The following is a 26,212-nucleotide window of genomic DNA, read 5'->3' on the forward strand; positions in this document are numbered from 1 at the left end:
TGTATACAATATGTTTTTAATCATAAATTTAGCAGTAATCTAAGCTCACATTTGATTTTGCATTTAAAATAAAACACAAATTGTTAACTATTTTTGAAACTTCACTTCTCCCAGCGTATTGATCAGCGTACTGCGCGCACAACTTGTATGTAGCAGCATACTGCGCTACAGAAACACGTGACAGCCAAACTTTAAGGGAATCATGTTAAATAACATTTACATTACATTAACATTACATGGACTTAACAACGGAACTTTAACCGCACTATTTGAAGAGAAGTTCATGTTAGAAATGAAAAATATCAAAGATCTTATAAAATGCTGCCAAAATACAGAACGATTTGAAGCTTGAACATAATACAGCAAACAAACATCCATATATACTAAATTACAAAATTGTTAAACATTTTCGTACACTTTCCAGGCAACACGCACGTCACAAAGAATACCCAACTGTGCGCCAACCTAACCACAACACTAACCATAATTATATCGAGAATATTAATAACAACAGTCACAATAACAACAGCAATAAGATGAGCAAAACAGATCCGATATCGCTCAGCTTCCACGACTCCTGTCTGCGCATGTCCGACGTCCAACTGCTGCACGGACCGCGTTGGCTAAACGATCAGGCAAATACCTCAATTAATTAACTAATAGCTCTGTATATTCATATATTGTATATTTTGCTTACAGATCTTAAGCTTCTACTATGAGTATCTGTCGCATGTCAAGTACAAGAACAACAATGACTTGTACTTTATAGCGCCCGAGGTGACGCAGTGCATGAAATATATGGATGATTCTGAGCTGGCGATGCTGCTGGACAAGAACAATGTTGCTTACAAGCCGTTCATATTCTTTGCTCTCAACGATAACGGAGCCACTGAGGAAGGTGGCACCCATTGGTCGCTGTTGGTGATGTCACAGCCCGAGAAGACATTCTTTCACTTTGACTCTTTCGGTAATAGCAATACGGCTACATCGGTGAAGCTGATGAATAGATTGAAGGACTTTCTGGGCATGCGTCTGGCCAAGTTCTGTCCGATGCGCTGTCTGCAGCAATCGAATGGCTACGACTGTGGCATCCATGTCATCTGCATGACCGATCATATAGCTGATTATGTGAACCGCTACGAGATGATACACGGTCTGCCCGGACTGCACATCGAGACTGTGAAGGCCAAGCGAGCCGAGCTGCTGAAGCTGATCCTCTCTCTGGGAGGCAGTTGTTAATCCGGCCCTTCCTCATATATATATATATATATATATATTTCGATGTAATCCGAAAACTGAATACCGAATGCAGATGAGTGTGTGTAATGTGATCGAAATGTGTACACTTAACGATATTGATATGGATTATATATAGTTGATTAGAGTATTGTATTCCCTCCATCTGGCTGTGTATTATAATAATGATATTGATATGAATCGTATTCATCCGACTAAATTGCTTGCCCTTTACTGTTTAGATGATTGTTAAGCTCTATAAATAACTGTCTGACCATCCTGTTATAGTTGTGTATTTGGGTTGTTATTTGTACTAGACAAAGCTAGTCAACTTTGTCTGATCAAGCTGAATATGAAATTAGTTTTTGATTATTTTGTGTAATAGATTTATAATCTTAAGCTAAATTGAATTTATTTTCTTAACATGTTGTGATATATTTTAGGATATGATTAATTCCAGTGAACTTTTTGTCTGTTCTGATATTTCATGGACCAATCGAAATTTAACAATAAATTATTTAAATTATATACATACAAAAAAAGTCTTACAAAGTATATTTCTTATTATGCACCAAATGAAACTGCAGCAACAAAATGGAAAAAGTTATGATGGAGATCTGCATCTGGAACCAGCTGCGACGATTCGCCTTATAGAGACCGCAAACCCAAAGGCTCAGCTTGGAAGTGCACGCATACAGGACAAAGGCATTCAGCTGCAAGAGTAAGCGTATTATATATATATATATATGTTAGGATATATATAAAATGTGGATATGAACCTCCCTTGACCAAGGTACCTCGCTAAGACTGTGCTGTATCGCACTCTGGTACCTTATAGTCTGATCAAACATGAAATTCAATAGATAATAGTCCATTACATGCACATAATAGTTCATCGCTCCGTAGAGAATCACATAGAAAGGCGAGTTAACGTTAGATGAGAAGAGTATTCCCCAATATCCATTAATCGCAAAGAAAGCCAAATTCTCAAAGCGCGCCGCCAGCATAAGCAGCTCATAGATCTTATTGAGTCTCAGTGTACAGCGACCCAACAGGCTGTGTAACATCCACAAATGCTGCAGCTGCTCCAGCTGGAGACGCGATGGAGACTCTTTGATCAGAGAATCCAGAAGCTGTGACAACTCCTTATTGAGACTCTGATAGCAAAAGGCGATGTCCCATAGAGCCAGAAAATAACGATGGACGGCGATCAGAGGAATATTCATGGCATTTAAGTAGAAGAACGCGCAGAGCATGACGCTGAACCTCTTCTCGTTCGGTATCACTAGGCAGGTTGACATGCCGAACAGGCAGATGATCAGAACAGAGCCCAACTTTAAATTATACAAATTGTCAAGAGTGCCGTCGACCGAATGCTCAACAACAAAATCTGGTGCTCGCTTCAATCTCTGCACGATTCCGTGCACCTTCAGCAGCGCCGTATCCCGACATGAACGTGTGATTAGAGTATAGACGATAGTGACATAGGACACCGTGAAGAGTATATATGTGGTGTAGGTCAACAAGTTTGGAAACCAACCAATTGTCCTGACGTACTGTGCTGACAGCCAGAATGCCAAAGGCAGCAGACTGAGCGTCAAGACATTCACGACCAGGACATAGCCGCGCGTTAGCCACGTCTCGCGATAACTCTGTGACACTCGAAAGTACGAGGTAACGCCTAGAATTAACGAATAGCTGTCATACAGACGCAAAAGCAACTCGCCGACCATGCTTAACGGACAATTTTACCCAACTGAATGTTATTTTCCTACTTAGCTAGGCCAAGGCCTAATTAGCAAATGATGATTGTATCTTGACTAGCGAATCGTCTGATCAAAACGGATAAATGGAGTCAAACCATGACTATTTACAGAGTATAAAGCATTAAAATAGTCTACTAGACTGCTCTTTAGATATCGAATCGATGATAACATCAATTCGGGGTATATTCTCTTAGTTGAAATTTGTGTAACAATACGAGTATACCTGACAAGAAATATATTCAGTAATCAAGGTACTCTTTAGTCTCTAGGTTTTATTTTTATTCATTATATTTTTCAGCAATTCACAGGTCCAAAAACGTTTCAAATCTGAACCCATATTCGTTTGATACTTGTCTTAAATTCCGCTGGACAAACAAACAGAAATATGCTGCCTGTCCTTTGATAATAATAAACATGAGCTTTTGGCTTGAACAAACAAATATTTATTCCGTAAGCCAACTGAAAAATACATGAGTCGCACTTCTTTCAAATGTGCTCGTGTTGGATGTTGTCTCTTCTTTTCGTTTGTTTTTGCTTTTGTTTCTGTTTTTGTTGTGGTGCCTAGCACTGGGCAAGAGTAAACATTAAATTAAACAAATTACAATTATTAATATAAATATCGCATTCACGTGGAAGATCAGCTTGCGTTCAACGGCTGAAGCAAGCACCCCATAAACTACCTCCTCCCCTCTCTCTCTCTATGTCTTATAAATTTAAGCGTATACGTGGAATCGTATTCACAGTGCGTTATACAGTTAGTAACGTTTTTATGTAAGGTCACTTAAGGCTACAAGATGTAACAAAGAAAGCATTCAACTGTTTTCAGTCCTTGCCGCCCAGCGAAAGGATCAGCTTAAGCAGTTCAGCTCGCTTGGCCTTCACCGTATCGATGTGCAACGTGGCCAGACCCTCAATCACCTCATAGCGATTCACATAGTCAGCTATATGATCGGTCATGCAGATGACGTGGATGCCACAGTCGTAGCCATTCGCCTGCTGCAGGCAACGCATCGGACGAAACTTTGCCTGCCGCACGCCCAGCAGTTCCTTCACTTTAGCCATCAGCTCCATGGAGGGGCCCGTATTATTGTTGCCATACGAGTCAAAGTGAAAAAACGTTTTCTCTGGTCGTGAGAACACCAACAGCGACCAATGGGTGCCGCCTGCCTCGGTGCTGCCATTGTCATTCAGTGCAAAAAATATGAATGGCTTATTCAGTGCATCGTGCTCCTCGAAGAGCATCTCCAGCTCAGAATCATCCATATATTTCATGCACTGCGTCACCTCGGGCGCTATAAAGTACAAGTCATTGTTGTTCTTGTACTTGACATGCGACAGATACTCATAGTAGAAGCTTAAGATCTGTAAGCAAAACATACAATATATGAATATACAGAGCTATTAGTTAATTAATTGAGCTATTTGCCTGATCGTTTAGCCAACGCGGTCCATGCAGCAGTTGGACATCGGACATGCGCAGACAGGAGTCGTGAAAGCTGAGAGATATTGGATCTGCCTTGCTCATCTTGTGATTGCTGTTGCTGTTATTAGTGTTATTGTTGTTGTTGTTGCTGCTGTGATGATTGTTGAGTCTTCCAGCGTTGAGTCTTTGGATAGGCCGGCGCGCAGTCTGACTTTGATTCTGACGTGCGTGTTGCCTGCAAAAGATGTTGCAAAATTAATGTGGTGCAATCAGTTCGCGTATTCTTGCTGCACCTTAATATCTTTCTGTCGTTTGGCAACATTTTACAAAAAATTTATACGTATGGGGATTTTCTTTTTTCTCTCCTTTTCTTTTTTGTAATAAACACAACTGAAGCAAACTCCAGCGAGCTACGAACTCCGAATATTACCTTTCAAAGCCAACGTTGTTATGTTAAGGCTATGTTATCTCAATGTTAATTGACATGTTTCCCTTTTCGCCGGCCGGCCGACCAAGTTGCCACAGTTATTGTACTTGCAAAATTATATGCTTAGTAATTAAAAAATAAGTATGCTGCGCAGCTAAAAATATCTCACAAGACAGTATTTCTATTTTCAAGTGTAGCAAATTATTATTTTAAAACGATATTTGAAGTGCCTTGTCAAGCCAACCATTACGAATTAATTTTGATTCATCACACAATCTCCATTTGTAATAAACAATATCCTATCGTTCTTTTTTAATTTGCTTGTATTTTAATGATTATTGATTCTAATAACAGCAAATAAAAACAATAACAACTAACACCAATCTTGCGGCATTATTCGGCAGAAAGAGCATAGCACAACAAAGGAGAAAAAAATGGAGCGAATTGACGTCGTATAAGAATCGGCATGAAAGGCAACACTTACCAAAAAATATGGCAGACCCCAGTTGAAATTTCTGTGAATTGATTGTGGGCTTTTTCGGCGCAGTGAATTTTAATGGGCTTATCATTGAAATCTTCGCAAGTTAGTAAAAAATTGAATGCGACCAATGCAAACACTATTATAATCAATAAGAATTAAACGATTGCGACTTGTATCTGCACTCTAGTTGGAAAATTGTTAGCAGCCAACTTAGTGCGAATCGAAAACTGCGCGCAGCCAACTTCAAGTAAGCTAAAAATTGCGTGAGGCCAACTTCAAGCGAGGTGAAAATATAGCGTGGCGGCAGAATTCAAAATCATTTGCTAAACACAATATATGTATTCAAAAACAAATTTGAAACAAACATTGTCACTTAGACTTTTAAAATGTTATATCCGATTCATAATAAATTTAAAATTTAAATATATTCATAATGTCCGAAAATGAAGGAAGTCTAACTAGGAGAATTGCATTTGTCAATCCAAATGATTTCGATTTAACCGATTGCTGTCGGATCTGTAAATGTCGAGCAACTACAGAAAATGGTATTAAATTACGTCCACTATTCAATGGCCGACGCCTAACACGCATTATAGCTAATACAATACACATTGAGGTATTTAAATTTATATATCTATACATCACTTAAGGGTAATTATAAGTAAGACCTTTGCCCAGATAAAAGACATTCAGGGCTTGCCGCGTTTTTTGTGTGACAAGTGTTTGGACGTTTTAAAAACGTTTTCAATTTTTCAAGTGGATTTCCGACGCTCCGAAGAGGATTTCAAAATGACAATCGAGGCACGGCGCACCTATCAGATGGATACTTTGATGGAATTTTCGTCGGCCATCGAAATGGAAAAGCAACGAGAGAATGATCAGAAGAACGCTGCACTTGTTACTAATTTTTTAAAGAAGGCAAAAAAAAATAACAAATCTAAACCGAAACTTCAAAATTGAAAATTAAGCAAGCGAAGAGCATTCATTTTAATCTATTTTATTATGTTTTTACCAATTTTAAAACTTTTTCTATCTATATTTAATATATTTTTCAATAAATTTAGCAACTTGGCTTGAAATCTTCCCGGCACATATTTTTCACCTCTAACACCTCAGGGGTCCGTGTGAAAGTGGACATGCATTTTCCGCGCATTTCATCTTCGGAGCTGGTTTCAGGGAACAACAAAGATCCATCGACAGATGTCCAGGCGCCCTTATGGATCAGATTATTCACCCATTTCAACTGCTTGTTGATCTGCGGTAAACAGTAAATTACATAGAAAGTTCAACTACTGAAATATTGAAACTGAATACCATTTTTTTCATTTTTTTCTGTTTTTTTATATTAAACAGATCAGCCGCAAAAGCAAAAATGTTTTTGGGTTTCTCTTTAACGGCTTGCATTACAATCACGCGAATTATAGCACGTACCTAAAAAAAAAGAACAAATAAATATTTTAAAATATTTTTATGTTGCTTAAATTACCTCTGGATGTCTTCCCAAATATGTCCAATCTCCTTTTCGCAAATTTCTAGAAATATTTTTAATGGCCTCATCAATAAGGTTCTCATGTTCATCAGTGATGGACTCTTCGGTAGTTTCCTGATGATGTGAATTTGAATCATTGCTGAGCTCCGACTCAAACATAAATTCCATTGTAAATTTGTTAGCTGGCAATTTGATAATCAGCCAAATTGTGTGTGTAAAACGACTTGTTTGTTGGCCAGTAAGTAGCGGCCTACCTTATAAACAAAAATTTAAACATTGGAAATATTTAGAAATTTTAATAAAGAAAAAAAAATCAACCCAACTCCGTGACAACGCATCGCAGCATTGCCGTGACCAGGATTCGAACCTGGGTTACCACGGCCACAACGTGGGGTCCTAACCACTAGACGATCACGGCTACGCTGGGTTGTTGAATGCTGCTGACTAAAACGCACTTTTGAGAGACATGCGCAAAAAGCACGCACATAAACTCAACTGAAAAATAGATTTTTGCCAAGCCAAAGAAAATACAACAAAAATTTATTTTATTTAAATTTATAATTAAATTTTTATTTTTAATTATATACTGAAATTCTTTAACAGTTTATATTATTAACGCTCTACTAACTATTCTCTATACGTAATTTATTTTTGCTATAACTGTTCAGACTTGCTTTTGTTTGCTGTAGCTGGTTTTGTTGCATTCAATCGCTCCCTGCGCTGCTTGAGTCGCTCCTGGAACTGAAACTTGAGCATTTCAATGGGTGTGTTTAGTGCAAAATGCATGTCAGGCAACTAACAAAATTAATAGATGAATTATTTTTTAATATATACATATCACTTTTACTTTTACTTACGTGATAGGTAGTCAATAGGAAGTTGCAACGCACTCGTTCATTGGCAATTCTCTGCACAACTGTTTGCATCTCGTCTGTGTTTATTAGATTTCCGATGACAACATTTAGCTTTTCGTTCTCCTTCACCAGTTGCTCTTGGGCTGCTGAAGTTTCATCATCGAGCGGTATTGTTTCAAATTGTATTTCATTTTCGAGTGCATTGCGTACTGTATGTTGCGTTTTTCGTGATCTATGGCGTCCTTGGTTTTTTGTTTGCATCTGATTAGAGCTGCTGCTGATGTTATTTTTTGTCTTTGGGGGAACACTGCCAGTTGTTTCGTATGATGCAGATCCCGGTGTTGTGGCTGTGACTGCCTCAGGTGCTGCAGTGGAAATCGAAGTCTTTCTTTGCTTTTCGGGTGTGTGCTCGTTTATTTCAGCAATGCTGGAAACTGATTTTGGTAAATCTAGCGTTGGTTCCGACATATCGTCGTCGGAATCGGGTATTTCAATAGCATTATACATCTTGTCGCACACATTGGCGCTGGTCTTCTTATCGTGTTAACTTGGGATTCATATCGCATAGTTATTTGTTTTCATTAATTCAGGTATCGATTAATGATAACTAATATATTTTGAAAGTATATATTTGTTAATAATTTTTACATTGAATAACATTTGCAAATAATATTTTATTGAAAATGTTCGGTTTTGATAACAAATCCAAGTTTTATTTCGTGGATAATTAAATGTAGGCAATTAAAAATAACGAAATAGTGTTACACATAGTATCGATAAGTATTTTTATATTTGCCAGTGCTGCCAGACACTTCCACAAAACAGATGCTTTGGCCGATTTTGTAACCAAACTGAATTTAACAATAATAAAATTTAGTCTGTCAGTGAATAACAAGAAATACTAAAAAAATGATGCGATACGAGGGGAATGAAAAGCTGGCGGATGAAACATCTTGCGCTGGGGTTCGTGCAGATCTGAAAATGTGTCTGCTAGAGAGCGAGTGCTGCCGCTTAGATAAAAAGACACCACGACAGTGCCTGCAGGACAATAGCGTACCACCCGAGTGTCAGGTACTGCGCAACACCTTCTACGAGTGCAAGCGCTCGCTGGTGAGTACCTAATTGGTGTGAGATTATCTACAGAATAAAAACTACGCTTGCATAATTTCAGCTTGATAATAGACAACGTTTTCGTGGCCACAAGGGATACTGAGGGAACCTTGAACTTATATTTATTGTTACTTAGCTTTTATTGAATACAAAAAGAAACTAGACACAAATTGAGCATATTAATTACGACGGCGACGCACGCGCGATATCCGCCACGCGTTTGGCTCTTCGTACTTGTTGTAGAGCGGCTCCAGTCGTTGGTTCTTCTTGAATTTGCTGAGTTTGGTAGGATCAGAGAAACGGAAAAAGGATGGTGCAAACTCCACTAACCATTTGGGATCAATAGTTGTTACTTCGCGCATATACTCCTTTGTCGTTTGCACCAGCTCATGGTAGATAACCCATTCGGGCTGTCGATTAAATAGAGCGCTAGATGGGTGTATATAAACTACTTGCGAATCAACAAGGGTGCGATAGCCTTCTTGTGGATCCTTTTTGGCTGCATTTCTAAAGAACCCGGAGCATATGGCTTTTTGTATGCGCACCGAATTCTTGCCAGCTGAAACAACGTCTAGCTTATGGCGATCCATGATGCCGAGCAGTTGCTTCCGTACATCCTGCGAACGTTTCAGCGTGCGGATTTGCACAAAGTTCTCATAGCACCAGGCGTTCGAGAATTTGTTGTTCTTCCAGCTGTTATATACCGCCAGCAGAGTTAGATGATCACCTACAGGGATAACAATCAGATCAGCTTTTTTTATCTACAGCTATTTATATAGTAATGACTTACCCTCTGCTTGATTAAACTTGGCCTTTTTCTGATCGGCCAACGCCTGTTTATCCTTGGGTCTATAAAACACGTTCTGTACGCTGAGCATTGAGACAATTGTTAGGATCTCATCCGAGCACTGAAGCGCAACAGACATGATGAGCATCTTCGATAGATTTGGCTCGAGGGGAAACTCAGCCATGCGACGACCAAGACGTGTTAACAGACCCTCATCATCGAGCGCAGAGAGCGAATGTAGCTGCTCTAATGCCATGACCAACGACTCAACAGGTGGCGCGTCCATGAAATCAAAGTGCAGCAAATCATTGATGCCCATCGTTTTCAGCTGCAACACTGTGGTGGCCAGATTTGTACGTTGGATCTCTGGCACTGGTGTTGGCAGCATCTCATCCCGATAAGCGCGCTCCGTGTAGAGGCGATAGCATTTCCCGGGCCCAGTACGGCCAGCACGGCCGGCACGCTGTTTTGCAGCTGCCTGGGAAATGGGCGTGACCACAAGGGAATCCATGCCCGTCTTGGAATTGTATACCTTCTGTTTAACAAAGCCGGGATCGACCACATAGAAGATACCATCGATGGTAAGCGATGTTTCCGCTATATTCGTAGCAATCACCACTTTGCGACTGCCCGCGGGTGCTGGATCGAAGATGCGGGTTTGCATCTCGGAAGGAAGTGCTGAATACACAGGCAGTATGATTAGCTCGGGAACATCTGGACCCAAGCTTTTCATGCGCTCGTAGAGTATCTCGCAGGCGGTGTCAATCTCCTCCTGTCCTGTTAAGAAGAGCAGTATATCGCCGGGTGGCTCACGCAAATGGATTTGCATTACAGTTATAAGTGACGCATCCAAGTAGTCCGTCTCTGGTTCCTTAGTGTACAGTACTTCCACGGGAAACGTGCGTCCAGGTATCGTAAAAATAGGAGCTTCAAAGAAATACTGCGAAAACTTCACCGCATCCAACGTGGCCGATGTGACAATCAGCTTAAGTTCAGGTCGCTTTTGGACGGCCGTCTTCAGCAGCCCGAAGAGTACATCTGTGTGAATCGTACGCTCGTGAGCTTCATCCAACATGATGACAGAATACGTCTTCAGCTCCGCCTCCATCAGACACTCGCGCAACAACATACCGTCCGTCATATACTTGATTACTGTCTCCGGGCTGGTACAATCCTCGAAACGTATCGTATAGCCCACCTCCTGGCCCAGTCGGCAGCCAAACTCCTCGGCCACTCGCTTAGCCACCGACATGGCAGCCACACGACGAGGCTGGGTGCATCCAATCTTACCCCTGGCCGTAAATCCACACTCGCCCAGATACTGTGTAATTTGTGTGGTCTTGCCGGATCCCGTTTCGCCAATGACAATGAGAATTTGATTATCAGTGACGGCCTTGATAAGATCGTCACGGAGCTTATAAATGGGCAGAGATTGGCGTTGCTCGACGAGCGTCAGATCGGTCTTCTTGCCAAAGGAGGATTTTTTGCCCCCGATGACGTGTTTCTTCCACTCAGGCACTTCCTGTGGAGCGGCGCCCATGCCGCGCATATTGGCTGCCAGATGACGTGAAGAATCATCCTCGGGCAGCGGATCGATCCAGTTCTTGTTGAGATTGCTGGGTACTGCTTCCATTTCCTGTTCCCGCTGTAACATTTTCTGTTCACGTCGCTCCTTCGATAAGGCGGACTGCATCATCGCTGCCTGGGCGAGCGAGCCATCTGGATTTTTAACTATTCGCACGGGCGACAGGTCATGCAATGCTCGTCCATGTCCAGAGAGGAAGGGAGGCTCCTCCTCCACAATTTCTATTTCAATATCCGCTTCGTCGTCCTCTTCCTTGGGCAGTAGCCCAGTCTCCTCATCAAAATCAGGCATTTCGCTGCGGTCAAGCACACCCGAGCTAATCATCTGCTTTATCTCCCAACGTTCAGGACTGGAGATGCGCGTCACTCGCTTGCGGGACTCGTGCTCATCGCCATCAATGTTGTTGCCTTGCAGATTGAGCATGGAGGAGGTGCTGTTGTAAGGTCCATCGGGATTGCGATCCCGTAATGCCAGCTCATCCTCCTCGGGTGCATGCGACAGTGGATTGAGATCTCGCCCAGACTCTTGATCGACCTCCTTCATTGACAGCGATACCTTTTGGCCAGTCAGCGACATCACCTTCACTTTCACTGTCTGATTGCGTGCCACCACCTCGGTGACATCGGTGACGCGTCCTTCGGCGCGTAGCTGCGAGATATGCACCAGACCCTCCCAGCGTTTGCGCAGGCCGAACAGCTGCACGAAGCAACCAAATGGCACGATGTTCGCTACCTTTCCGGAGTAAATCATACCGAGCTCTGGATCATCGCTCATCCCAGATGCTGGTGGTGGCATTTTCTCCTGCTGTGCCTGCTGTTGATGGCGACTGCTGCGCTCGTGAGAACGGGAACGGGAGCGTCGTCTGCGTTGCTCGTGTCTGTCGTGACGCTCTCGGGAACTGGAGCGACGTTTTCGATGGTCACGATCATGATCATGATCACGTTTCTCTCGAGACCTGCTACGCCGGCGACGATGTTCCTTATCTCGCTCTCTATCCCTATTTCGTTCCCTTTCTCTGTGGTTATCCTTATCTCGTTCTCTATGCTTATCGTTCTCCCTTCTCCTATCCCTATCTTGTTCCCTTTCTCGATGCCTATCCCTATCCCTATCGCGGTCTCTCTCGCGACTGCGACTGCGTTCTTTGTTCTTGTGGCGATCACGTGAGCTACTACTGTTCTCTTTTACTGACTGTTGCTCCTTTCGGTCGCCAGGCTCCAGAGCCTCTAGTTCCATCATGGCCGCATCCACATCGCTCATTTCGTTTTTCCTTATTTTCAACTTGTGCTTGGGATCTTCGTCTTCGCTCGCCCCGTCCTCGCCAAGCTTGCTGCTGTATTTGTCATTAGGCAGAGCTAAGCCGGGAAACATTTTCATTAGTTGCGATTTTTTGTCTCCCTTGCCTTCCTCTCCAGCCGGTATTTTAGCATCGCCATCAGCTCTACTAGGTCGCATTAAATTAATGATACGCTGCAAATTTTGCACTAGAGAATCGGGAAATTCAGCACCATTTTCCAGTAGCGCTTTACGAAACGACTCGTAGCTGCGGTGCTTGTGCTCCAAATCTATGATGAACTCGGCTAAATCTTTGTCGTTAATACCCAAATGGTTATCAAGCTCTGTGCAGATTTTTGACACCAGCGAAAGGTACTCCAGCTGTTGCAGTTCGTCCATATTGCATTATGAACATAAGAACTACAATATTTATATACCTAATTTATAAAATCCACAGAAAACGTTTGGTAAGATAAGTGAAACAAAAAAACACGCAAGCCAACTAGTGATGAGCGCGTGCAAGCCAGCGTCATAACACGATTACACTGTGTGCTAAATATGTACCAATATCTTTTACTTTATATTATCATAAAACGACGTTGATATATTTTAAAATAAATTTTAATAAATAAACACATTAAATTATTCATATAATCATCAAAACTTCTTTAAAGTCCACAAATATCGACTCTAATTTTTGTGAAACAACTTTTTGTACTACAGTACACAGCACGCAGATATTTCAAACATCAACGAAACAGCTGCTTTGGACTAGTGCTGAAAAATTCGGTTGGCGCAATGAGTGGCAACAATTTTGTTGACATATTTTGAACAAGCTACGCCAACTTTTGTTTTTGTTTGTATATTGCTTACAAATTTAAAAACATCCGTATGAGTTACACTAAAGTACATGTTATGTCTTAGTTCACCAAATGTTATAACAATTTATTGCAAAGCAGTGGGCATCGAACCAAATACATATGTGGCGAAATAAATCACTTAACCGGCACTAAATTTCAAGCCTTACGGTTGCGGGATAATAACATATTTTTCCAGTCCAACCAATGAGACATAGTAAACCTTTTGATTTAACAAATTTACATACGCTATATGTTTGTATTATTGCATGACACCACCAGGAGCGCTGAAAAAGACCAAAATTAATAGAAACCTGCAAAAAAACTACTAATAGTAGCTGCAATGTAGGTGCTCCAAATTTGGATGAAATTGATTGTTAAGTTCGGCAGCTGTTGAAGCTCATACATTTTTCATTATGGACTCAACTAATACATTTTACATTGAATTTATAAAATCCGCACAAAGCGAGTGGCAAGTGAAGTGAAACAAAACAAAAACAAACAAGTTAACTAGCGATGAGTGCGTGCAGCCACACGCCTTATCACGTTTACCCGGCGTGTACAAATGTACAAACACTAGCTCATTATTAAATAGTACCATTACTTGTGTTTTAGTAATATTTACATTCGTTAAAATTTGATAAGATGTGGAAAAATCCATAATTCCAACTGTCATTTATAAGGTGAAAAATTTTGAAGTACAGTGCAAGGCAAGACAGACTGTCATATCAAACATCAACAAAACAGCTGGTCTGAAGCAGTGTTGTAAAACTCCGTTGGTGCATAGTATGGCAACACTTTTGTAATCTTGACATTTTGATCAAGCTACGCTCGCTTTTTAATGTTTTGTATATTGTTTATAAGTTTCAAAACATCCGTTTGAGTTCGAGTGAGATATTGTTTATTAACCGCTTCGGAAATGTCTTCGTTCATCGAATGCTTTAACAATTTCGTGCAAAGTGGAGGGCACATTTCGCAAAATGTGGCCCATGAAGATGCCGAACAGCATCACTCGAGTAATACAAATATTCTTCCTGCAACGCCTACGCCCAGTGATACAGTAAGTGATGTCTTATTATACTGTACTATTATTATATTGGTTAATATGTGCGCTGAATAAATATATAAGTTTAGGGCACTTGATTGCAAAGCTTGAGGTTGCCAGACTTGCGCGACAATTACATGTATTTTTAGTCAAACCAATGTGGCAACGCCTTACGTGCACGCCATGTTTTAATTGCAAAGACGCAGGCAGTGATTTGTTGAGGAAAACGTAAAAAACACGAATTAAAAATAAAAAAATATCCGAAGACGACATAGATAAAAATTTAATTAACATATATACAAGTGTTACAAGTGTGTGTGTGTATTGCAAGACACCGCTAAGAGCGCTGCAAAGCAGCCCAGAAAGAAGAAGACAAGTCTGCAGTCAGCGAGTAACCAAATAAAACAAATTAAGCCAAACAAGAACTACACACAAAATGCTGCAAATAAAACAAACGAAAAACAATAAAAATGAAATTATTGTGGTCGAGAAGAAACCAAAGATGCCGTCGGCCAACACAAACACCTCGATTATTACATATAGTCCGAGCAAATTTATTGCCAGGGCTGGAACACCATACACAAAAATTCAAACCCACACACATACACATGCAAACACAAACATAGCCAGAGCGTCGGCTCCATCGGCAGCAGCAACAACAATAACAACAGCTAAAATGCCAACAACAGCTGCAACCGCTAATACCTCTTACTATGTGGTTAAGGCGGGACAGTTGGGCAGCGCGGCATCAATATTGAGCTCGCCGCCAAAAGCAGCGACGGCAGCCGCATCCGCGTCTGCAACGATTTCAACAGAGAGTGTAATAATACTTCAATAGCCATTCTCCAACTCCTTCACTTCAGATTTCAGATTTATTCTGCATGAGTCAATCACTTCAGACATCCAATTCCATTTGCCTTATTATATGATCACTTTTGATTGCTTCTAATACATATATATTATATGTTTGCAGTCTAGCACCATTTCGGCACCCAGTGAAACCTCCATGGAGCATACTTATATGCGCGATGCTCCTCGTCCGGACAATACAATAAACAATGGTTTGGCACCCGCTCGCACTATTCTCGTTCGTCATGCACCGCAGTGCCCCACCTGCCACACATATCCAGCTCACGACGATTCGGGGGACTCACAGCAAACAGCCCATATACCAGCTTATGATGAAATTGCGGCTAAGGAGCTGATGAACGAGTGCGCACGCATTGCCAAGTATGTTCGAAATAATAATTCCGATGAACAGGACTGGCAGGAACGCATCAGTCGGTAAGCAGTATACGATACATATTTTTCCATAATCAATAGCTTATCTTCACAGCATTGGCTGGACAACTATGCAAGAAACGCTGTTTGATAAAGTTGCTACTATATTGGATCAGGACCAATTAGCTCGTTTGGCCAACGATAAGCGTCAACATGAGGCAGTGCACCGACGGGTGGCTGTTGACAAGTCTAGTTCGCGTATGCGACGTGCTTTGGCCAGCGTTGCTTGGGAGCCACGTACGACACAGTGGCTGCATGCGCTGCTCATGGAGCAGCTTCCACCTTCCTATATGGCTTCCTATTTGGACATTATGCAAACGCTTAAAAGCAAGCTGCCAACACTCGTTGATAAAATGCTCTTTAGTCGTCCGCTGAACAATTCCCAAGAGTTACTTGCTCCTGTGATGAAGAAGCGCTGGCAACCGGATATTTTGGCCAAATCGAGGCATTTGGCACACAATGCCATTATGGTTGCAGTGCCAAATATGCCCGCTAGTGGCAGCGTGCCGCAGCGTATGCAAAATTGGTATGAGGCCTTGGCGAGCATAACACAAATTGTCCAGATTGTTCTGCCAAACACGAGTAAGTGGTACATATTTCTTACAACTATATATATGTATTATTGCAAGTATTACTTACAGACGATCGCATTGGAGGCCAAAATTTGGATCAAGTGGCCGAGACGATTGTCTCGCTGACACGCGTCCGTATACACGAGCTACGCACCGAAAATCCTCATCGTGGCATCATTCTAATAGGTTTTAATGCAGGGTCTGCACTTGCTCTGCAAGTTGCCATGTCGGAGAGTGTTGCGTGTGTAATTTGCATGGGCTTTGCATATAATACGCTACGCGGTCCACGCGGAGCTCCCGATGATCGTCTTCTGGACATCAAGGCACCTATTTTGTTTGTCGTCGGCCAGAATGCGGCACGCAGCAGCCAGGAGGAAATGGAGGGTTTGCGTGAGCGAATGCAATCTGAATCCTCGCTAGTCGTCGTCGGTAGTGCTGACGATGCATTACGAGTTCCTAAAAGCAAGCGTCGCATCGAGGGCGTAACCCAAGCTATGGTCGACTCTATGGTTGTGGTGAGTCTTCACAAGTTAATTACCAATGGACAGAAACAATGTATATAACCCAATAATTCCCAAATCGTTTTGCAGGATGAGGTTTATGAGTTTGTCAACAAGACTTTGAGCAATCCACCAGGTCCTCGCATGCCCACTTCTTTGCTAGGTAGTAACTCATATCAACGACAGCCCAAGCAACAGCAGCATATTTTGGCTGATGGTAATATGAACAAGTCGCAGCTTGCACCAGCACGAAAACGTAAAGCACATGACGGAGGGCAGGAAGAGGGCTGTATGCAGGCCGCCAAATCTAAAATTGTGCCGCACAGTGAGTCGTACTTTCAACTCATTCATACTAAATTGTTTTATTTAATCATTATTATGTGTACCCGTAATCCAAACGATTTACCTTTGCATGTTGCCATCATCTACTATCCACTCACCAATCCACCTACTAATTTCACTAATCAAAAATAGAAGCTCGCGTGCCCAAATTGCCCAAACCAAAGCCGCCACGCCTCATTGATCCGTTTGCGGTGAAGCGAAAGGGTAAATCATGGTCTGAAGATCAGGGATCGTAACAGTTATAAGTCTGATACCACTACAAACCTACAGTGAAAACTCTCTAAACGGACAACTTTTATTGGTTGCCTGATCCCTGTTCCATTGACCCTTCACTGTATTTTTTTATTTATCATTATCATATCCTTCATTTATTTATTTTCTTTTTTTTTTAATTTAATCATGCATGATATTTGATTTCATTACTGACTTAATTTGAGCGTACATCATACTCATAATTTATATTTACGGTCCCTGTCTTAAAATGCTGATCATTCCATCCCGTTTCATCGACTAACAGTACGCATCTCCACAGTTGGGCGCCCACGCACGCGTCCACTGCCTGGTGGCGTGCCAGCAGCTGCGATCAAGCCAAACCTATTAGAGAAGCATGTGCTGACCAATGAGGAGATGAATATGTCTATTGAGTCTATGCTGGAGGAAACACTTGACTATGATGATAATCAGCAACACGTGTCAGCTCCTGCAACTGCTGTGGGAAAGCAATCGCAGTCGAATGTTATTAAGCCCGTGTCGACGCCAACCACTGTGGCGCTCTCAACAGGGACAAAGATCAAGATGATACCATCCAGCCAGTTTGTGCAACTGAAGTCGCTGCCGACGCAAAATAAACTGGTGAACTACACTATCAGCAAGAGCAGCAACATAAGCAGCACCCCCACAACTGTGGCCAGCACAAGCATTGGTAGCATTGTTAAGACTCTGCCAGCTTCCAGTGGTCAACAGATTTTTACCCTTAAGACTCCGTCGGGCCTTACAACGCAATTTGTTACCGCTGCTAGTGGCAACACATCAACGGCTGCAACGGCGGCAGCAGCGGCGGCACAGCAGAAGTATACTGTGGTCAAGAATGCCAGCGGAATAACCATGCTTCAAATGACCAAGAATGTGTCGAATACGCAGTCAACTGTAGGTAACAATATGGATCTGTCGAATATTATAGACATGCCAATTGTGTTTGCGGACAATGAAGGCAACTTTGCCGAGCAACAGCAGCAACAGCATCAGCAATCGGAGTCTATTAAAACTGGTAAGTAGTCCTTTAAAATCTCCAATAAGCTGAATATATATTGAACATTCTTGCAGCAGCGAACAGCCCCTTAATCATCAGCCAGAAGATCATCAAGGAAGCAACCAATCCACAGATTAAGCCAACCAGTATTGTGACCAACAGCAAAGGCATTGTGATTAATAAAGGCATTCAGCAGCTGTTTACCACAACATCATCAACTGGAAATAAGCTTGTCTATTTGAATCGCAGCAACATGAAGCCAATGGGCACTGCAGCGGGAACCACAACCGCAGCTACAGCGCGTCTGCCAAGCGTTGGCACGCCCCTTCCTATACGCATTGTGAGCAGCACTAAGCCTGCAATGAGCACAAACACCACGAATAGTCCCTTACTGCTTGATGGTGCAAATATGAAAACTTTGAATTTGCAAGCAATTAAGACAACAGCGGGCACGCCTGTACTAAATACTGGCACGACGGGCGCACTGCGTCTGGGCAATAAGACTTATCCGCAATTTCAGCTTATAAACAATCCAGTTATTGGCTCCAATGTGACGAATGATGGCAAGCAACAGCAGCCGTTACGCAACATATACTTTAAATCCGCCACAGGTCTGAAGCCCGTGCAAATGTTGTCCAACCGATCGCCGGCAATACCAACCATAGCGCCGGGCGGTGCTGCGGTACGCCGCGTGTTAAACATTGGTCCCATCACGAAGCCCACCACTGTGACAGTCAAGGATTCTAAAATCATTAAGGCATCACCGACGACAGCAGCATCCGTAACAATAGCGACAGCAGCTACAACGACGACAGGCTCCATAGGAACACTTCCACAAAGCAAGGCCTTGGAATAGTAGCCATTCTGCAAGCCTCTGTCTCCCGCGCCTTCTTTGTTGAGTTTACATTTAAATGTACTTGAACTCTAGAATCCATAAGATATATAAGCCATAAGTTATTATATAACAGTTGTGTAAATAGAACATGTTGATCTTTTAAATATACATATGTTCATAATTTAAGAAAGTGTTTCTAACATTAATATGAGTACAGAAAACTCGCATGAGCGGAAATGTATTAACTTTGAATCACGCATTTTGTGCTATGAAATGTTCTGGAACTGTCGGCCGTTCGGGAAAGCGAAAAAGCTGATGTTATATTCCAAATGCAATTTAACATGACCTGTTAAAGTAGTTGTCCAATAAGGCAAGCTCTCGTTAAGGAGAGCTTTTGAAATGAATTTTGGTGTTCAAATCTGGATTTGATGTCGGCCGTCGTTCTAAGAAGGCAACGTCGACCGCAGAGGAAGCGAAGTCGTAAGGTGATTTCCAAGACTCTTACACAAGACCATAAATTCCAGTTAAGCAATATTAACAAAACACCTTCATATTGACAATTTGCATGCGTAAAACGGAATTCAAGCAAGAATTTCAAAATATACATAATTATTTGAACGTTAAGCGTTTGTGTTACGTAAGTTACGTTTCACACGCTGCACTGGGTTAGTGCTTGTCAAACTGTAGACAGATAGAAGCATTTCCTTTTTTCGCTGAACTCGGCATTTTGTTGTTGCATTGCGCTCGTAAGGCATCGAAGTGGGGTAGTTTGATATTGGTATAAGTTGCCGGCAGTCATCTGATTTTATTGATATATAATATTTTCGTATGCCTTAAATATATTTCAACATATATATTTTTAGAAAAATTAAAAGAAAAACATTTTATTTGGTATATTTAATTTAGATCTTATATATATTTTCAACCAGAAAAACGTGGGCTGGAAAATGAAATAATTGAATCTAGTTTCACATTTTAAATTTTAAAAAATTTTCAGATCATTTCTTCAATGAAATTTAATTTGGCTTGAGCTTGAGAAGCGCTTCTTCTTTCACTTCATTAATAGACTTTGTTTCATGAATATGTTCCATAGTTTAAGAGTTTGATAATAATTTTGGAAAAAAGGGTATCTCCTAATTGGTATTTGAACAATTGCCCTTCGAATCGGGCTGTTGCATGCGACGCGGCTAATATTTCATTGAAGTGCAGTGGAGCAGAGCAACAAGTGCAGCTACAACATAAGCTAATGCAAATGCTTAATGTTTTTTTGTTGTCTGACAAAAGTTTTCGATAATTCAGCAAAAATTTGAGTTCGAAGGAGAAGTACGAGGAAGAACATAAGACAGGCAAGCTAAAGGCAAAGCCGAAGGCAAGAAGCATTTTGTTGAGTCTCCCCACTCACATATACATATATATATATATATATATATATATATATATATTGTAAGTCGTCTGATATATTTAATTACATTTATGTACAGTTCCACAATGTGAAGTTTTTTGTGGTTGAGTTGCCAAAGTCGATTTCCGAGCTCCCAACTCGAGGCTAGCCTTTTAGTAACGCGGCCACGTTGAACGTGTGAGGAGCGAGTGGCTAAAAGAGCTTGTTAAGTGACAGTAATAATTAAAATATATAGACAAAGTGATAAAGCAATTTTTTTCAATTTCAACTTCAATTTTAAATTTAACGGAATATTTCCAAAGACGAAATTCTGAAATTACACAAAAAGACTGAACCCAATTAATTTGTTTAAAACTTTTTTTTTACTTTTACAAAAAAAGGGTAACATGTAGCTTATTAAGTGATCGAAAATCATGTTGAGCTACTTTTTCTATTCAATTCTTCAAAATATGTTAGCTTTGGAAATTGTTACTTTGACTTAAATTGGCTTACGCAATTGTAAAACGCAGTTCGAACTCCAATTCCCAGGCTCAAAAGTCACACAAAATGCCAAAACGCAAATCGAATTTGATTTTTGGGCTGCTGTACGTTTTTTTGCCATGTGCAGATATGTCAAATATATATATATAAATATTTTGCTTAAACATTTTTTGCCACCTGCGGCTTGAGCCGTTTAATTTGCGCCAATTTGTTGGCTCCTATTGCTGCCCCACGAGTTGCCTAGCCACAAGCGAAGCCAAGCCAAACCAAGATCTCAAATTCGACTGCAACTGCGACGGCAACAGTCAAATTGCAACTTCGACATGTTCGCAATTTTTAAATTAATTTCTTAACATCATTTTCGCTAGTTTGCAGCGCTTTCAAGCTCGAGTGATATATGTGATATATGTGCTTATTCCATGATTGACATCGTATTCGACCAGCTCTGGCAGCAGGAAGCACTTTACTAAAATTTGATTTACTTTTAAGTGCGTACTTGAGGTGTAGACAAATAAAGGGTTTGTCTGCAGAGACAGAGAGAGAGAGAAGGATATGCACAATTAATCAGGGTAAAGTAGTTACAGTGAAGACTCTTTTAATGAACATCTGTATTAAAAGGAAACTTATTCTTCAGTCGCTTAGCATTTTGGTTCAGTTTGATGCTCTACACTCGATATAACGGTATCTTAAGAAACTGCATACATAGTCCGGAACATATATCAAGCTCTGTAGTCTTTGATATCATACAGTGTATATGATATAAAGAATTGAATTTTGTTATAAGTTATGTTATGTTTCATTCTATTCACACATAGATTATATATTACCTATAATTATATATTATCTATAAGTGTTTTCTCTTTAATATTAATAGTTTGAAATCTTTTAATATTATATTATATTCCTAATAATTAATTTTATGTGTTACTATAAGATATAAACATATTATATTCTCAGAAAAAAAAGTAAAAGAAATCCAATTTAATTTTCTAATTTAAGATTTTTATTATAAAAACTAGTAGGTGAAGATAGACCTAGCGCATAGTCTGCTTTATCAGCTAAATATTAATATATGCTATATAAAAGTTCAACCAATAATTTCTTTCACATTTATATTTAAACTTAAGTTCTATAAAATACAAATCCTAATTTGTACATTAAAGCAAAGTTTCACTTTAACTGCGTTCTACAGCGCAAGCCTTTAGAAAGTGAATTTCTGATAAGAATGCTAGCACGTCCTTTCAGGCAGGACTTCCCCACTCCCTCGGCTACTCAATCATTGCTGCATAATCAGATGGTCGCTTGGCAGCAAATGCTGCTATTTGCGTATGAAAAATATTGAAAGTGCCCCCAAGCACACCCACACACACATAGAGAAAGTCCCTCATTTTTGCCTTCACACTAAGAGTGCATTGAAAGCAGGACAAATAGTTGCGAAAGAGGCAGAGAGTGAGAGAATGATAGAGAGTGTGAGAGAGAGAGGAGAAGAGAAAGCAATGATAGTAGCATTTTGGTTTCCACCCACGTTTCGCGTTGCATTTTCACATCATTTGCATTTTATTAAGCTTCCCAAATGGTGGGCGGGCGGGCATGGGTGTGGCGTGGCATGCCACATTTGTAAAACAAACTATCAGCAATGGCAGCGACTGATGCCAAAAATCAAATCCCCCTCTTCAACTGCGCTTTTATTAGTATTTGTGCAAAGGATTTGCAAGATATGCAAGAAAATCCTGCTCTTAGCGAACTTCTCCACTCACAAATACTAACTAAACTGAAAATAACGCGGAAAAACGTGAAAAACGATTCGGGAATTGGCCACTACCTCGCACTCACGTGATGCACTCAAAATGCCGACGACGACTTGAAAAATTCCATTTTCTCGTTTTCCTTTGTCGTTTTGCGTTGATTTCATATTTCATGTGATGTGACGTAGTGGAACATTCCTGACGTTTGCCCCAACAATCCGCAAGTGCTAAATAACCCCAAAGGACTAAAACAACCAAATGGAAGCTGATGATGATGATGATGATGATGCTGCTGCCGCATAGCTCTATCAAATGTCAGGACACAAGGTAAAAGAAGTAACGTCCTCTTAGCTGGCGTTTGGCTGCGATTGAGATGATGAATGGAAAGTGTCTGCCTGTACGCAGTTTGGCAAGCACTGAGACAGACAGTTTGCTGTAAATATTTTAAAAGCTAAAAACCAATCAAATTACGAAATATGCTGCACACAAAAATTGATTTATAAAACTTAAATAAAATTAAAATTTAAATTTAAAAATTATTAATGAAATATTTTGAATTTGATTACAAAAGAATAATTTCCATTAATTTTAAAAACTTATATAATAAATTATATTATTTTATATATTAAAATTTATTATAATATTAAATTATATTAATTTTGTTACTTTGCAGTTAATTATAAAACAAAAAAATTAATAAATATAAAATTATACTAATCTACTAATTTAAGCCCAATTCAATTAATTTTTAAAATTAATAAATATTAATTTAAAAATGTGATTTAATTTATAATAAATATTTTGGAATATATTTTAAATATAAATTGATTTTTTATATACAATTTTCATTTCCCATATTCTAGAGCTAAACAAATCACGCGCCCATCTCCAAAAAGAGCTGCCATTCGTTCTGAGCTGAGAGCGACTAGAGATGAACGCTCAAGCTGCGTTGATGCGTGCTTGCTGCTCTGCTGTTGGAGTTGCTACCACATCCTTCGCCGCCTTGTGGGAGTCGCTGGCCGAAAAGTTTGACAAGCACAAAGGCCGCCAGAGACAAGGACAACCTTGAGGCAGTTAAAAATAACAATCCGCCGTGTCCCCAAGGCTTTGAAATGAAGCAGCAGAGTTGCCCTGGCAAAGCCTCCCGCCATCCTCTGCTAACTATACTCTTGAATAATATGAATTACAATGTGATTGCCGGCGCGTAATACGCTCAAAGCGAACCCGCATTTTGGCCAGGTATGCGATTGTTGTTGTTGCTGATGCTGCTGTGGCTGTTGTTGTTATTTCTGCTGAGCTCGCAACGTGACAGTTAACAGCTTGAAATCTTGGTTTTTACATAAATTTATTGCCTAATTCCTTAGTTGGTGACCGCACAAATATTTTGCATAATTCTCATCCCAACTGATTTAAGATAAAAGACCAAAACAGATGCACAGAATCTTTTGGCGGAGCAGCAGCTGTAATGAGAAGTAAAAGGTGTGTCCGACTAGAAGATATCCAGAGACCCCTGTTGTGCTCCTTAAAGAACGTTTTTCGGGACGCCTGCAAAAGTATCTCAAAAACAATTTTTACTTTTATATATTTCTGTATAAGCTGCTAAATTTGATATCGATCCACCTAAAAAGTTATCCATGATTATATAAATATGCAGTATATAGACACAGTATATATGCTGGACTAAACTTCAACTAAGATATATATTTTAATTTACCTAAACTTTAATTTATTTTAAAAACAAGGCAATATTTTTCTGCTTTTTTTAATTTATAAATTATGATGGAAATCTTTTAAATTTTTATAAATATTTAAAAATATTTTAAATGTAGTTAATTTATATGGCATTAATCATTAAAGGCTTTCATAGTATGTATCATAATTTGGCTATATTTGATGTTATTTATGTACCCAAAAATGGATACATATTTACTATAGTTTTGGATATTATTAACTTGACTTTGGGCAGGTCAAAGGCTGAAAGAAAAGACAATAGAAAACAGAAAAATTATTTGCAAGATGTTTTAGGAAATTCTCATCAGAAAATTACATAAAATTTATTTAAATATAATTAATTTAAATTTCAATCAATCTTAGTTTAACTCTCTTTGTTTACCTGATAAAAACATATATACATATATATATTTGTGTTTACCAAAGAGATTTCTCTTTAAGATACTAACTTAAACGAAACTTAAACCAAGACAGAATTCCTTATCGATTGGAGCCACATTTGGCAAAAGCCATAAACCCTGAGAATCTAATCAAATATTGTGAAAGTTTTAGATCTTTAAGTTTTTTTGGCTGCTCAATGATAATTTGAATAGATATTTAACTTCCATAACTAGATCTTAACTAGAATCGTTTAAGTTCTGTAGACAAATTCATATATGATCCCTTCCATAAGTAAGCTCTTAACTTATCATGTTTATTGAGTGTAGAAAAAAATCAAAATTCAGTTAAAGAAGACTTTTCGATCAGTCGAATCGCTTGCAGTTTGATTCATCGAACAATTCGCTTTTCCATTTGTCATGCATCACAGTTTGACAGGCGCTGCCAATTGCGGCATTTCCTCTTCGCATTTCTTGATTCTGTTCATGCCCCAGCTGCTCCTCCTTCTCCTGCTTCGGCGCCCCCTTTAGCGTTCACTTTCGCTCATTTAGCAGCGACCTGCTTCAATATTTGTTTTTTCTTTCTTTTTTTTAATACTTTTTTGCATTTTATTTATGCAATTTTCACTTTCCTGCAGTTGAGCAAGAAAGAAAATGCAAATCCATTTTCATGCAAATGTTGTTTTTTCTCTCATTCTTTTGCTGTTGCTGCTGCTGTTGCTATTGCTGCCAAACATTTTCATTATGTTAAACGCATGCCACGCCTCACCCCCGCTGGCAGCGCCCCTGTCTGTCACTCAATGCCTTCAGCCGGCCGACTGGCAGCCGGTTTGTCTGGCCCAACTTTTGGATCTGTCTTTAGTTTCAGCTTCGGCTCGTTAATATAGTAAATCACGAGGTTAGTGAGCCGTGAGCCGTGAGCTGTGGCAGCAACACTGCCTACAGTTTGACAGCCAGCGCACTAGAGCTGTGCGTGCTCATCGTGACACGAGACAGCAACTTGACAGAGCTTCGAATAAAGCTGAGAATGTAAATGTCTACACTAGATCATGAATTGCAAAAATCAGCATTCGCTTTATAGATATACTATATTACTATACGCTGCTACATATATATAGCTCTATATATACTCTATAGATATACATATATATATATATGTCTATACTATATATATTATAAGCTATATATGAGATTTTTATATACATATCTAACATTTATATAATCTTTCTGTTGACTTGGCTTTCACTTCACAAAAGTCTGGAAGGAAAATCAAAATGATCAGATATATCACATTCTATGTACACTCATATAAGTATATATGTATATATTTATATGCGATATATTCTATCAATCTAATAACTAAGAA

General features: G+C 40.0%; 9 protein-coding genes and 1 non-coding gene across 21 annotated transcripts; 4 read left to right on the forward strand and 6 right to left on the reverse strand.

Annotated features, from left to right (window-relative positions):
* Nucleotides 1–264: 264 nt before the first annotated feature.
* LOC111593688 (sentrin-specific protease 8-like) lies at nucleotides 265–1,406 on the forward strand. The gene is made up of 2 exons (XM_023306587.2): nucleotides 265–635; nucleotides 700–1,406. Exons 1-2 carry the CDS (start codon nucleotides 537–539, stop codon nucleotides 1,237–1,239), a joined length of 639 nt encoding a protein of 212 aa, XP_023162355.1. The 5' UTR covers nucleotides 265–536; the 3' UTR covers nucleotides 1,240–1,406.
* A 306-nt stretch (nucleotides 1,407–1,712) lies between these two features.
* On the reverse strand, nucleotides 1,713–2,975 carry LOC111593060 (putative gustatory receptor 59b). Its single transcript, XM_023305638.2, has 2 exons — nucleotides 2,016–2,975; nucleotides 1,713–1,949 (listed from the first exon to the last, which is right to left on the reverse strand). Exons 1-2 carry the CDS (start codon nucleotides 2,967–2,969, stop codon nucleotides 1,782–1,784), a joined length of 1,122 nt encoding a protein of 373 aa, XP_023161406.2. The 5' UTR covers nucleotides 2,970–2,975; the 3' UTR covers nucleotides 1,713–1,781.
* A 461-nt stretch (nucleotides 2,976–3,436) lies between these two features.
* LOC111593069 (sentrin-specific protease 8) lies at nucleotides 3,437–5,609 on the reverse strand. 2 transcript variants are annotated; one of them, XM_023305659.2, is made up of 3 exons: nucleotides 5,337–5,609; nucleotides 4,429–4,660; nucleotides 3,437–4,364 (listed from the first exon to the last, which is right to left on the reverse strand). In XM_023305659.2, the coding sequence occupies exons 2-3, from the start codon at nucleotides 4,525–4,527 to the stop codon at nucleotides 3,825–3,827; spliced, it is 639 nt and encodes a 212-aa protein (XP_023161427.1). In that variant the 5' UTR covers nucleotides 4,528–4,660; nucleotides 5,337–5,609; the 3' UTR covers nucleotides 3,437–3,824. The 2 variants fall into 2 exon arrangements, with proteins under 2 accessions (XP_023161427.1, XP_023161418.1); XM_023305650.2 differs by lacking the exon at nucleotides 5,337–5,609 and adding an exon at nucleotides 4,719–4,835 and having other exon boundaries at nucleotides 3,477–4,364.
* Nucleotides 5,610–5,701: 92 nt separating this feature from the next.
* LOC111594302 lies at nucleotides 5,702–6,298 on the forward strand. Of its 2 annotated transcripts, none has more exons than XM_023307543.2 (2): nucleotides 5,702–5,949; nucleotides 6,000–6,298. In XM_023307543.2, the coding sequence occupies exons 1-2, from the start codon at nucleotides 5,767–5,769 to the stop codon at nucleotides 6,291–6,293; spliced, it is 477 nt and encodes a 158-aa protein (XP_023163311.1). In that variant the 5' UTR covers nucleotides 5,702–5,766; the 3' UTR covers nucleotides 6,294–6,298. The 2 variants fall into 2 exon arrangements, with proteins under 2 accessions (XP_023163311.1, XP_023163321.1); XM_023307553.2 differs by having other exon boundaries at nucleotides 6,012–6,298.
* An 80-nt stretch (nucleotides 6,299–6,378) lies between these two features.
* LOC111594192 lies at nucleotides 6,379–7,043 on the reverse strand. Its single transcript, XM_023307390.2, has 3 exons — nucleotides 6,820–7,043; nucleotides 6,648–6,764; nucleotides 6,379–6,588 (listed from the first exon to the last, which is right to left on the reverse strand). Exons 1-3 carry the CDS (start codon nucleotides 6,988–6,990, stop codon nucleotides 6,394–6,396), a joined length of 483 nt encoding a protein of 160 aa, XP_023163158.1. The 5' UTR covers nucleotides 6,991–7,043; the 3' UTR covers nucleotides 6,379–6,393.
* A 125-nt stretch (nucleotides 7,044–7,168) lies between these two features.
* Trnah-gug lies at nucleotides 7,169–7,240 on the reverse strand. The gene has a single exon. It is a non-coding gene; the product is annotated as a tRNA-His (tRNA).
* Nucleotides 7,241–7,445: 205 nt separating this feature from the next.
* Nucleotides 7,446–8,258, reverse strand: LOC111594064. The gene is made up of 2 exons (XM_023307196.2): nucleotides 7,680–8,258; nucleotides 7,446–7,617 (listed from the first exon to the last, which is right to left on the reverse strand). The coding sequence occupies exons 1-2, from the start codon at nucleotides 8,181–8,183 to the stop codon at nucleotides 7,477–7,479; spliced, it is 645 nt and encodes a 214-aa protein (XP_023162964.1). The 5' UTR covers nucleotides 8,184–8,258; the 3' UTR covers nucleotides 7,446–7,476.
* Nucleotides 8,259–8,486: 228 nt separating this feature from the next.
* On the forward strand, nucleotides 8,487–8,969 carry LOC111593700 (cytochrome c oxidase assembly factor 5). Its single transcript, XM_023306647.2, has 2 exons — nucleotides 8,487–8,786; nucleotides 8,848–8,969. Exons 1-2 carry the CDS (start codon nucleotides 8,586–8,588, stop codon nucleotides 8,887–8,889), a joined length of 243 nt encoding a protein of 80 aa, XP_023162415.1. The 5' UTR covers nucleotides 8,487–8,585; the 3' UTR covers nucleotides 8,890–8,969.
* Nucleotides 8,842–12,946, reverse strand: LOC111593696 (ATP-dependent RNA helicase DHX8). Its single transcript, XM_023306635.2, has 2 exons — nucleotides 9,577–12,946; nucleotides 8,842–9,513 (listed from the first exon to the last, which is right to left on the reverse strand). Exons 1-2 carry the CDS (start codon nucleotides 12,827–12,829, stop codon nucleotides 8,966–8,968), a joined length of 3,801 nt encoding a protein of 1,266 aa, XP_023162403.2. The 5' UTR covers nucleotides 12,830–12,946; the 3' UTR covers nucleotides 8,842–8,965.
* Nucleotides 12,947–14,108: 1,162 nt separating this feature from the next.
* On the forward strand, nucleotides 14,109–19,249 carry LOC111593403 (KAT8 regulatory NSL complex subunit 3). Of its 10 annotated transcripts, none has more exons than XM_023306179.2 (8): nucleotides 14,109–14,347; nucleotides 15,306–15,616; nucleotides 15,669–16,195; nucleotides 16,255–16,700; nucleotides 16,776–17,010; nucleotides 17,163–17,231; nucleotides 17,560–18,294; nucleotides 18,351–19,249. In XM_023306179.2, exons 1-8 carry the CDS (start codon nucleotides 14,207–14,209, stop codon nucleotides 19,130–19,132), a joined length of 3,246 nt encoding a protein of 1,081 aa, XP_023161947.2. In that variant the 5' UTR covers nucleotides 14,109–14,206; the 3' UTR covers nucleotides 19,133–19,249. The 10 variants fall into 10 exon arrangements, with proteins under 10 accessions (XP_023161947.2, XP_023161939.2, XP_023161956.2 ...); XM_023306171.2 differs by having other exon boundaries at nucleotides 14,110–14,347; nucleotides 17,160–17,231; XM_023306196.2 differs by lacking the exon at nucleotides 14,109–14,347 and adding an exon at nucleotides 14,494–14,560 and having other exon boundaries at nucleotides 17,160–17,231.
* Nucleotides 19,250–26,212: the final 6,963 nt, after the last annotated feature.

This window comes from Drosophila hydei, unplaced genomic scaffold, assembly GCF_003285905.1.
Source record: "Drosophila hydei strain 15085-1641.00,03,60 unplaced genomic scaffold, DhydRS2 tig00000060-arrow-pilon, whole genome shotgun sequence".
Taxonomy (NCBI): domain Eukaryota; kingdom Metazoa; phylum Arthropoda; class Insecta; order Diptera; family Drosophilidae; genus Drosophila; species Drosophila hydei.

What these genes read in the sequence shown, in the direction of transcription:
- LOC111593688 (XM_023306587.2), top strand. Translation starts at nt 537, where the DNA reads ATGAGCAAAACAGATCCGATATCGCTCAGCTTCCACGACTCCTGTCTG. An exon ending in CGCGTTGGCTAAACGATCAG is followed by an intron (nt 636 to 699) that starts GCAAATACCTCA and finishes TTTTGCTTACAG; the next exon opens with ATCTTAAGCTTCTACTATGA.
- LOC111593060 (XM_023305638.2), bottom strand. Translation starts at nt 2,969, where the DNA reads ATGGTCGGCGAGTTGCTTTTGCGTCTGTATGACAGCTATTCGTTAATT. An exon ending in AGGTACCTTGGTCAAGGGAG is followed by an intron (nt 1,950 to 2,015) that starts GTTCATATCCAC and finishes TTACTCTTGCAG; the next exon opens with CTGAATGCCTTTGTCCTGTA.
- LOC111593069 (XM_023305650.2), bottom strand. Translation starts at nt 4,747, where the DNA reads ATGTTGCCAAACGACAGAAAGATATTAAG. An exon ending in AACGACAGAAAGATATTAAG is followed by an intron (nt 4,661 to 4,718) that starts GTGCAGCAAGAA and finishes CATCTTTTGCAG; the next exon opens with GCAACACGCACGTCAGAATC. An exon ending in CGCGTTGGCTAAACGATCAG is followed by an intron (nt 4,365 to 4,428) that starts GCAAATAGCTCA and finishes TTTTGCTTACAG; the next exon opens with ATCTTAAGCTTCTACTATGA.
- LOC111594302 (XM_023307543.2), top strand. Translation starts at nt 5,767, where the DNA reads ATGTCCGAAAATGAAGGAAGTCTAACTAGGAGAATTGCATTTGTCAAT. An exon ending in CTAATACAATACACATTGAG is followed by an intron (nt 5,950 to 5,999) that starts GTATTTAAATTT and finishes ATTATAAGTAAG; the next exon opens with ACCTTTGCCCAGATAAAAGA.
- LOC111594192 (XM_023307390.2), bottom strand. Translation starts at nt 6,990, where the DNA reads ATGGAATTTATGTTTGAGTCGGAGCTCAGCAATGATTCAAATTCACAT. An exon ending in ATTTGGGAAGACATCCAGAG is followed by an intron (nt 6,765 to 6,819) that starts GTAATTTAAGCA and finishes CTTTTTTTTTAG; the next exon opens with GTACGTGCTATAATTCGCGT. An exon ending in AGAAAAAAATGAAAAAAATG is followed by an intron (nt 6,589 to 6,647) that starts GTATTCAGTTTC and finishes TGTTTACCGCAG; the next exon opens with ATCAACAAGCAGTTGAAATG.
- LOC111594064 (XM_023307196.2), bottom strand. Translation starts at nt 8,183, where the DNA reads ATGTATAATGCTATTGAAATACCCGATTCCGACGACGATATGTCGGAA. An exon ending in TCCTATTGACTACCTATCAC is followed by an intron (nt 7,618 to 7,679) that starts GTAAGTAAAAGT and finishes TAATTTTGTTAG; the next exon opens with TTGCCTGACATGCATTTTGC.
- LOC111593700 (XM_023306647.2), top strand. Translation starts at nt 8,586, where the DNA reads ATGATGCGATACGAGGGGAATGAAAAGCTGGCGGATGAAACATCTTGC. An exon ending in ACGAGTGCAAGCGCTCGCTG is followed by an intron (nt 8,787 to 8,847) that starts GTGAGTACCTAA and finishes GCATAATTTCAG; the next exon opens with CTTGATAATAGACAACGTTT.
- LOC111593696 (XM_023306635.2), bottom strand. Translation starts at nt 12,829, where the DNA reads ATGGACGAACTGCAACAGCTGGAGTACCTTTCGCTGGTGTCAAAAATC. An exon ending in CAAGTTTAATCAAGCAGAGG is followed by an intron (nt 9,514 to 9,576) that starts GTAAGTCATTAC and finishes TTATCCCTGTAG; the next exon opens with GTGATCATCTAACTCTGCTG.
- LOC111593403 (XM_023306128.2), top strand. Translation starts at nt 14,769, where the DNA reads ATGCTGCAAATAAAACAAACGAAAAACAATAAAAATGAAATTATTGTG. An exon ending in TGGTCGACTCTATGGTTGTG is followed by an intron (nt 16,701 to 16,775) that starts GTGAGTCTTCAC and finishes ATCGTTTTGCAG; the next exon opens with GATGAGGTTTATGAGTTTGT. An exon ending in ATCGGAGTCTATTAAAACTG is followed by an intron (nt 18,295 to 18,350) that starts GTAAGTAGTCCT and finishes ACATTCTTGCAG; the next exon opens with CAGCGAACAGCCCCTTAATC.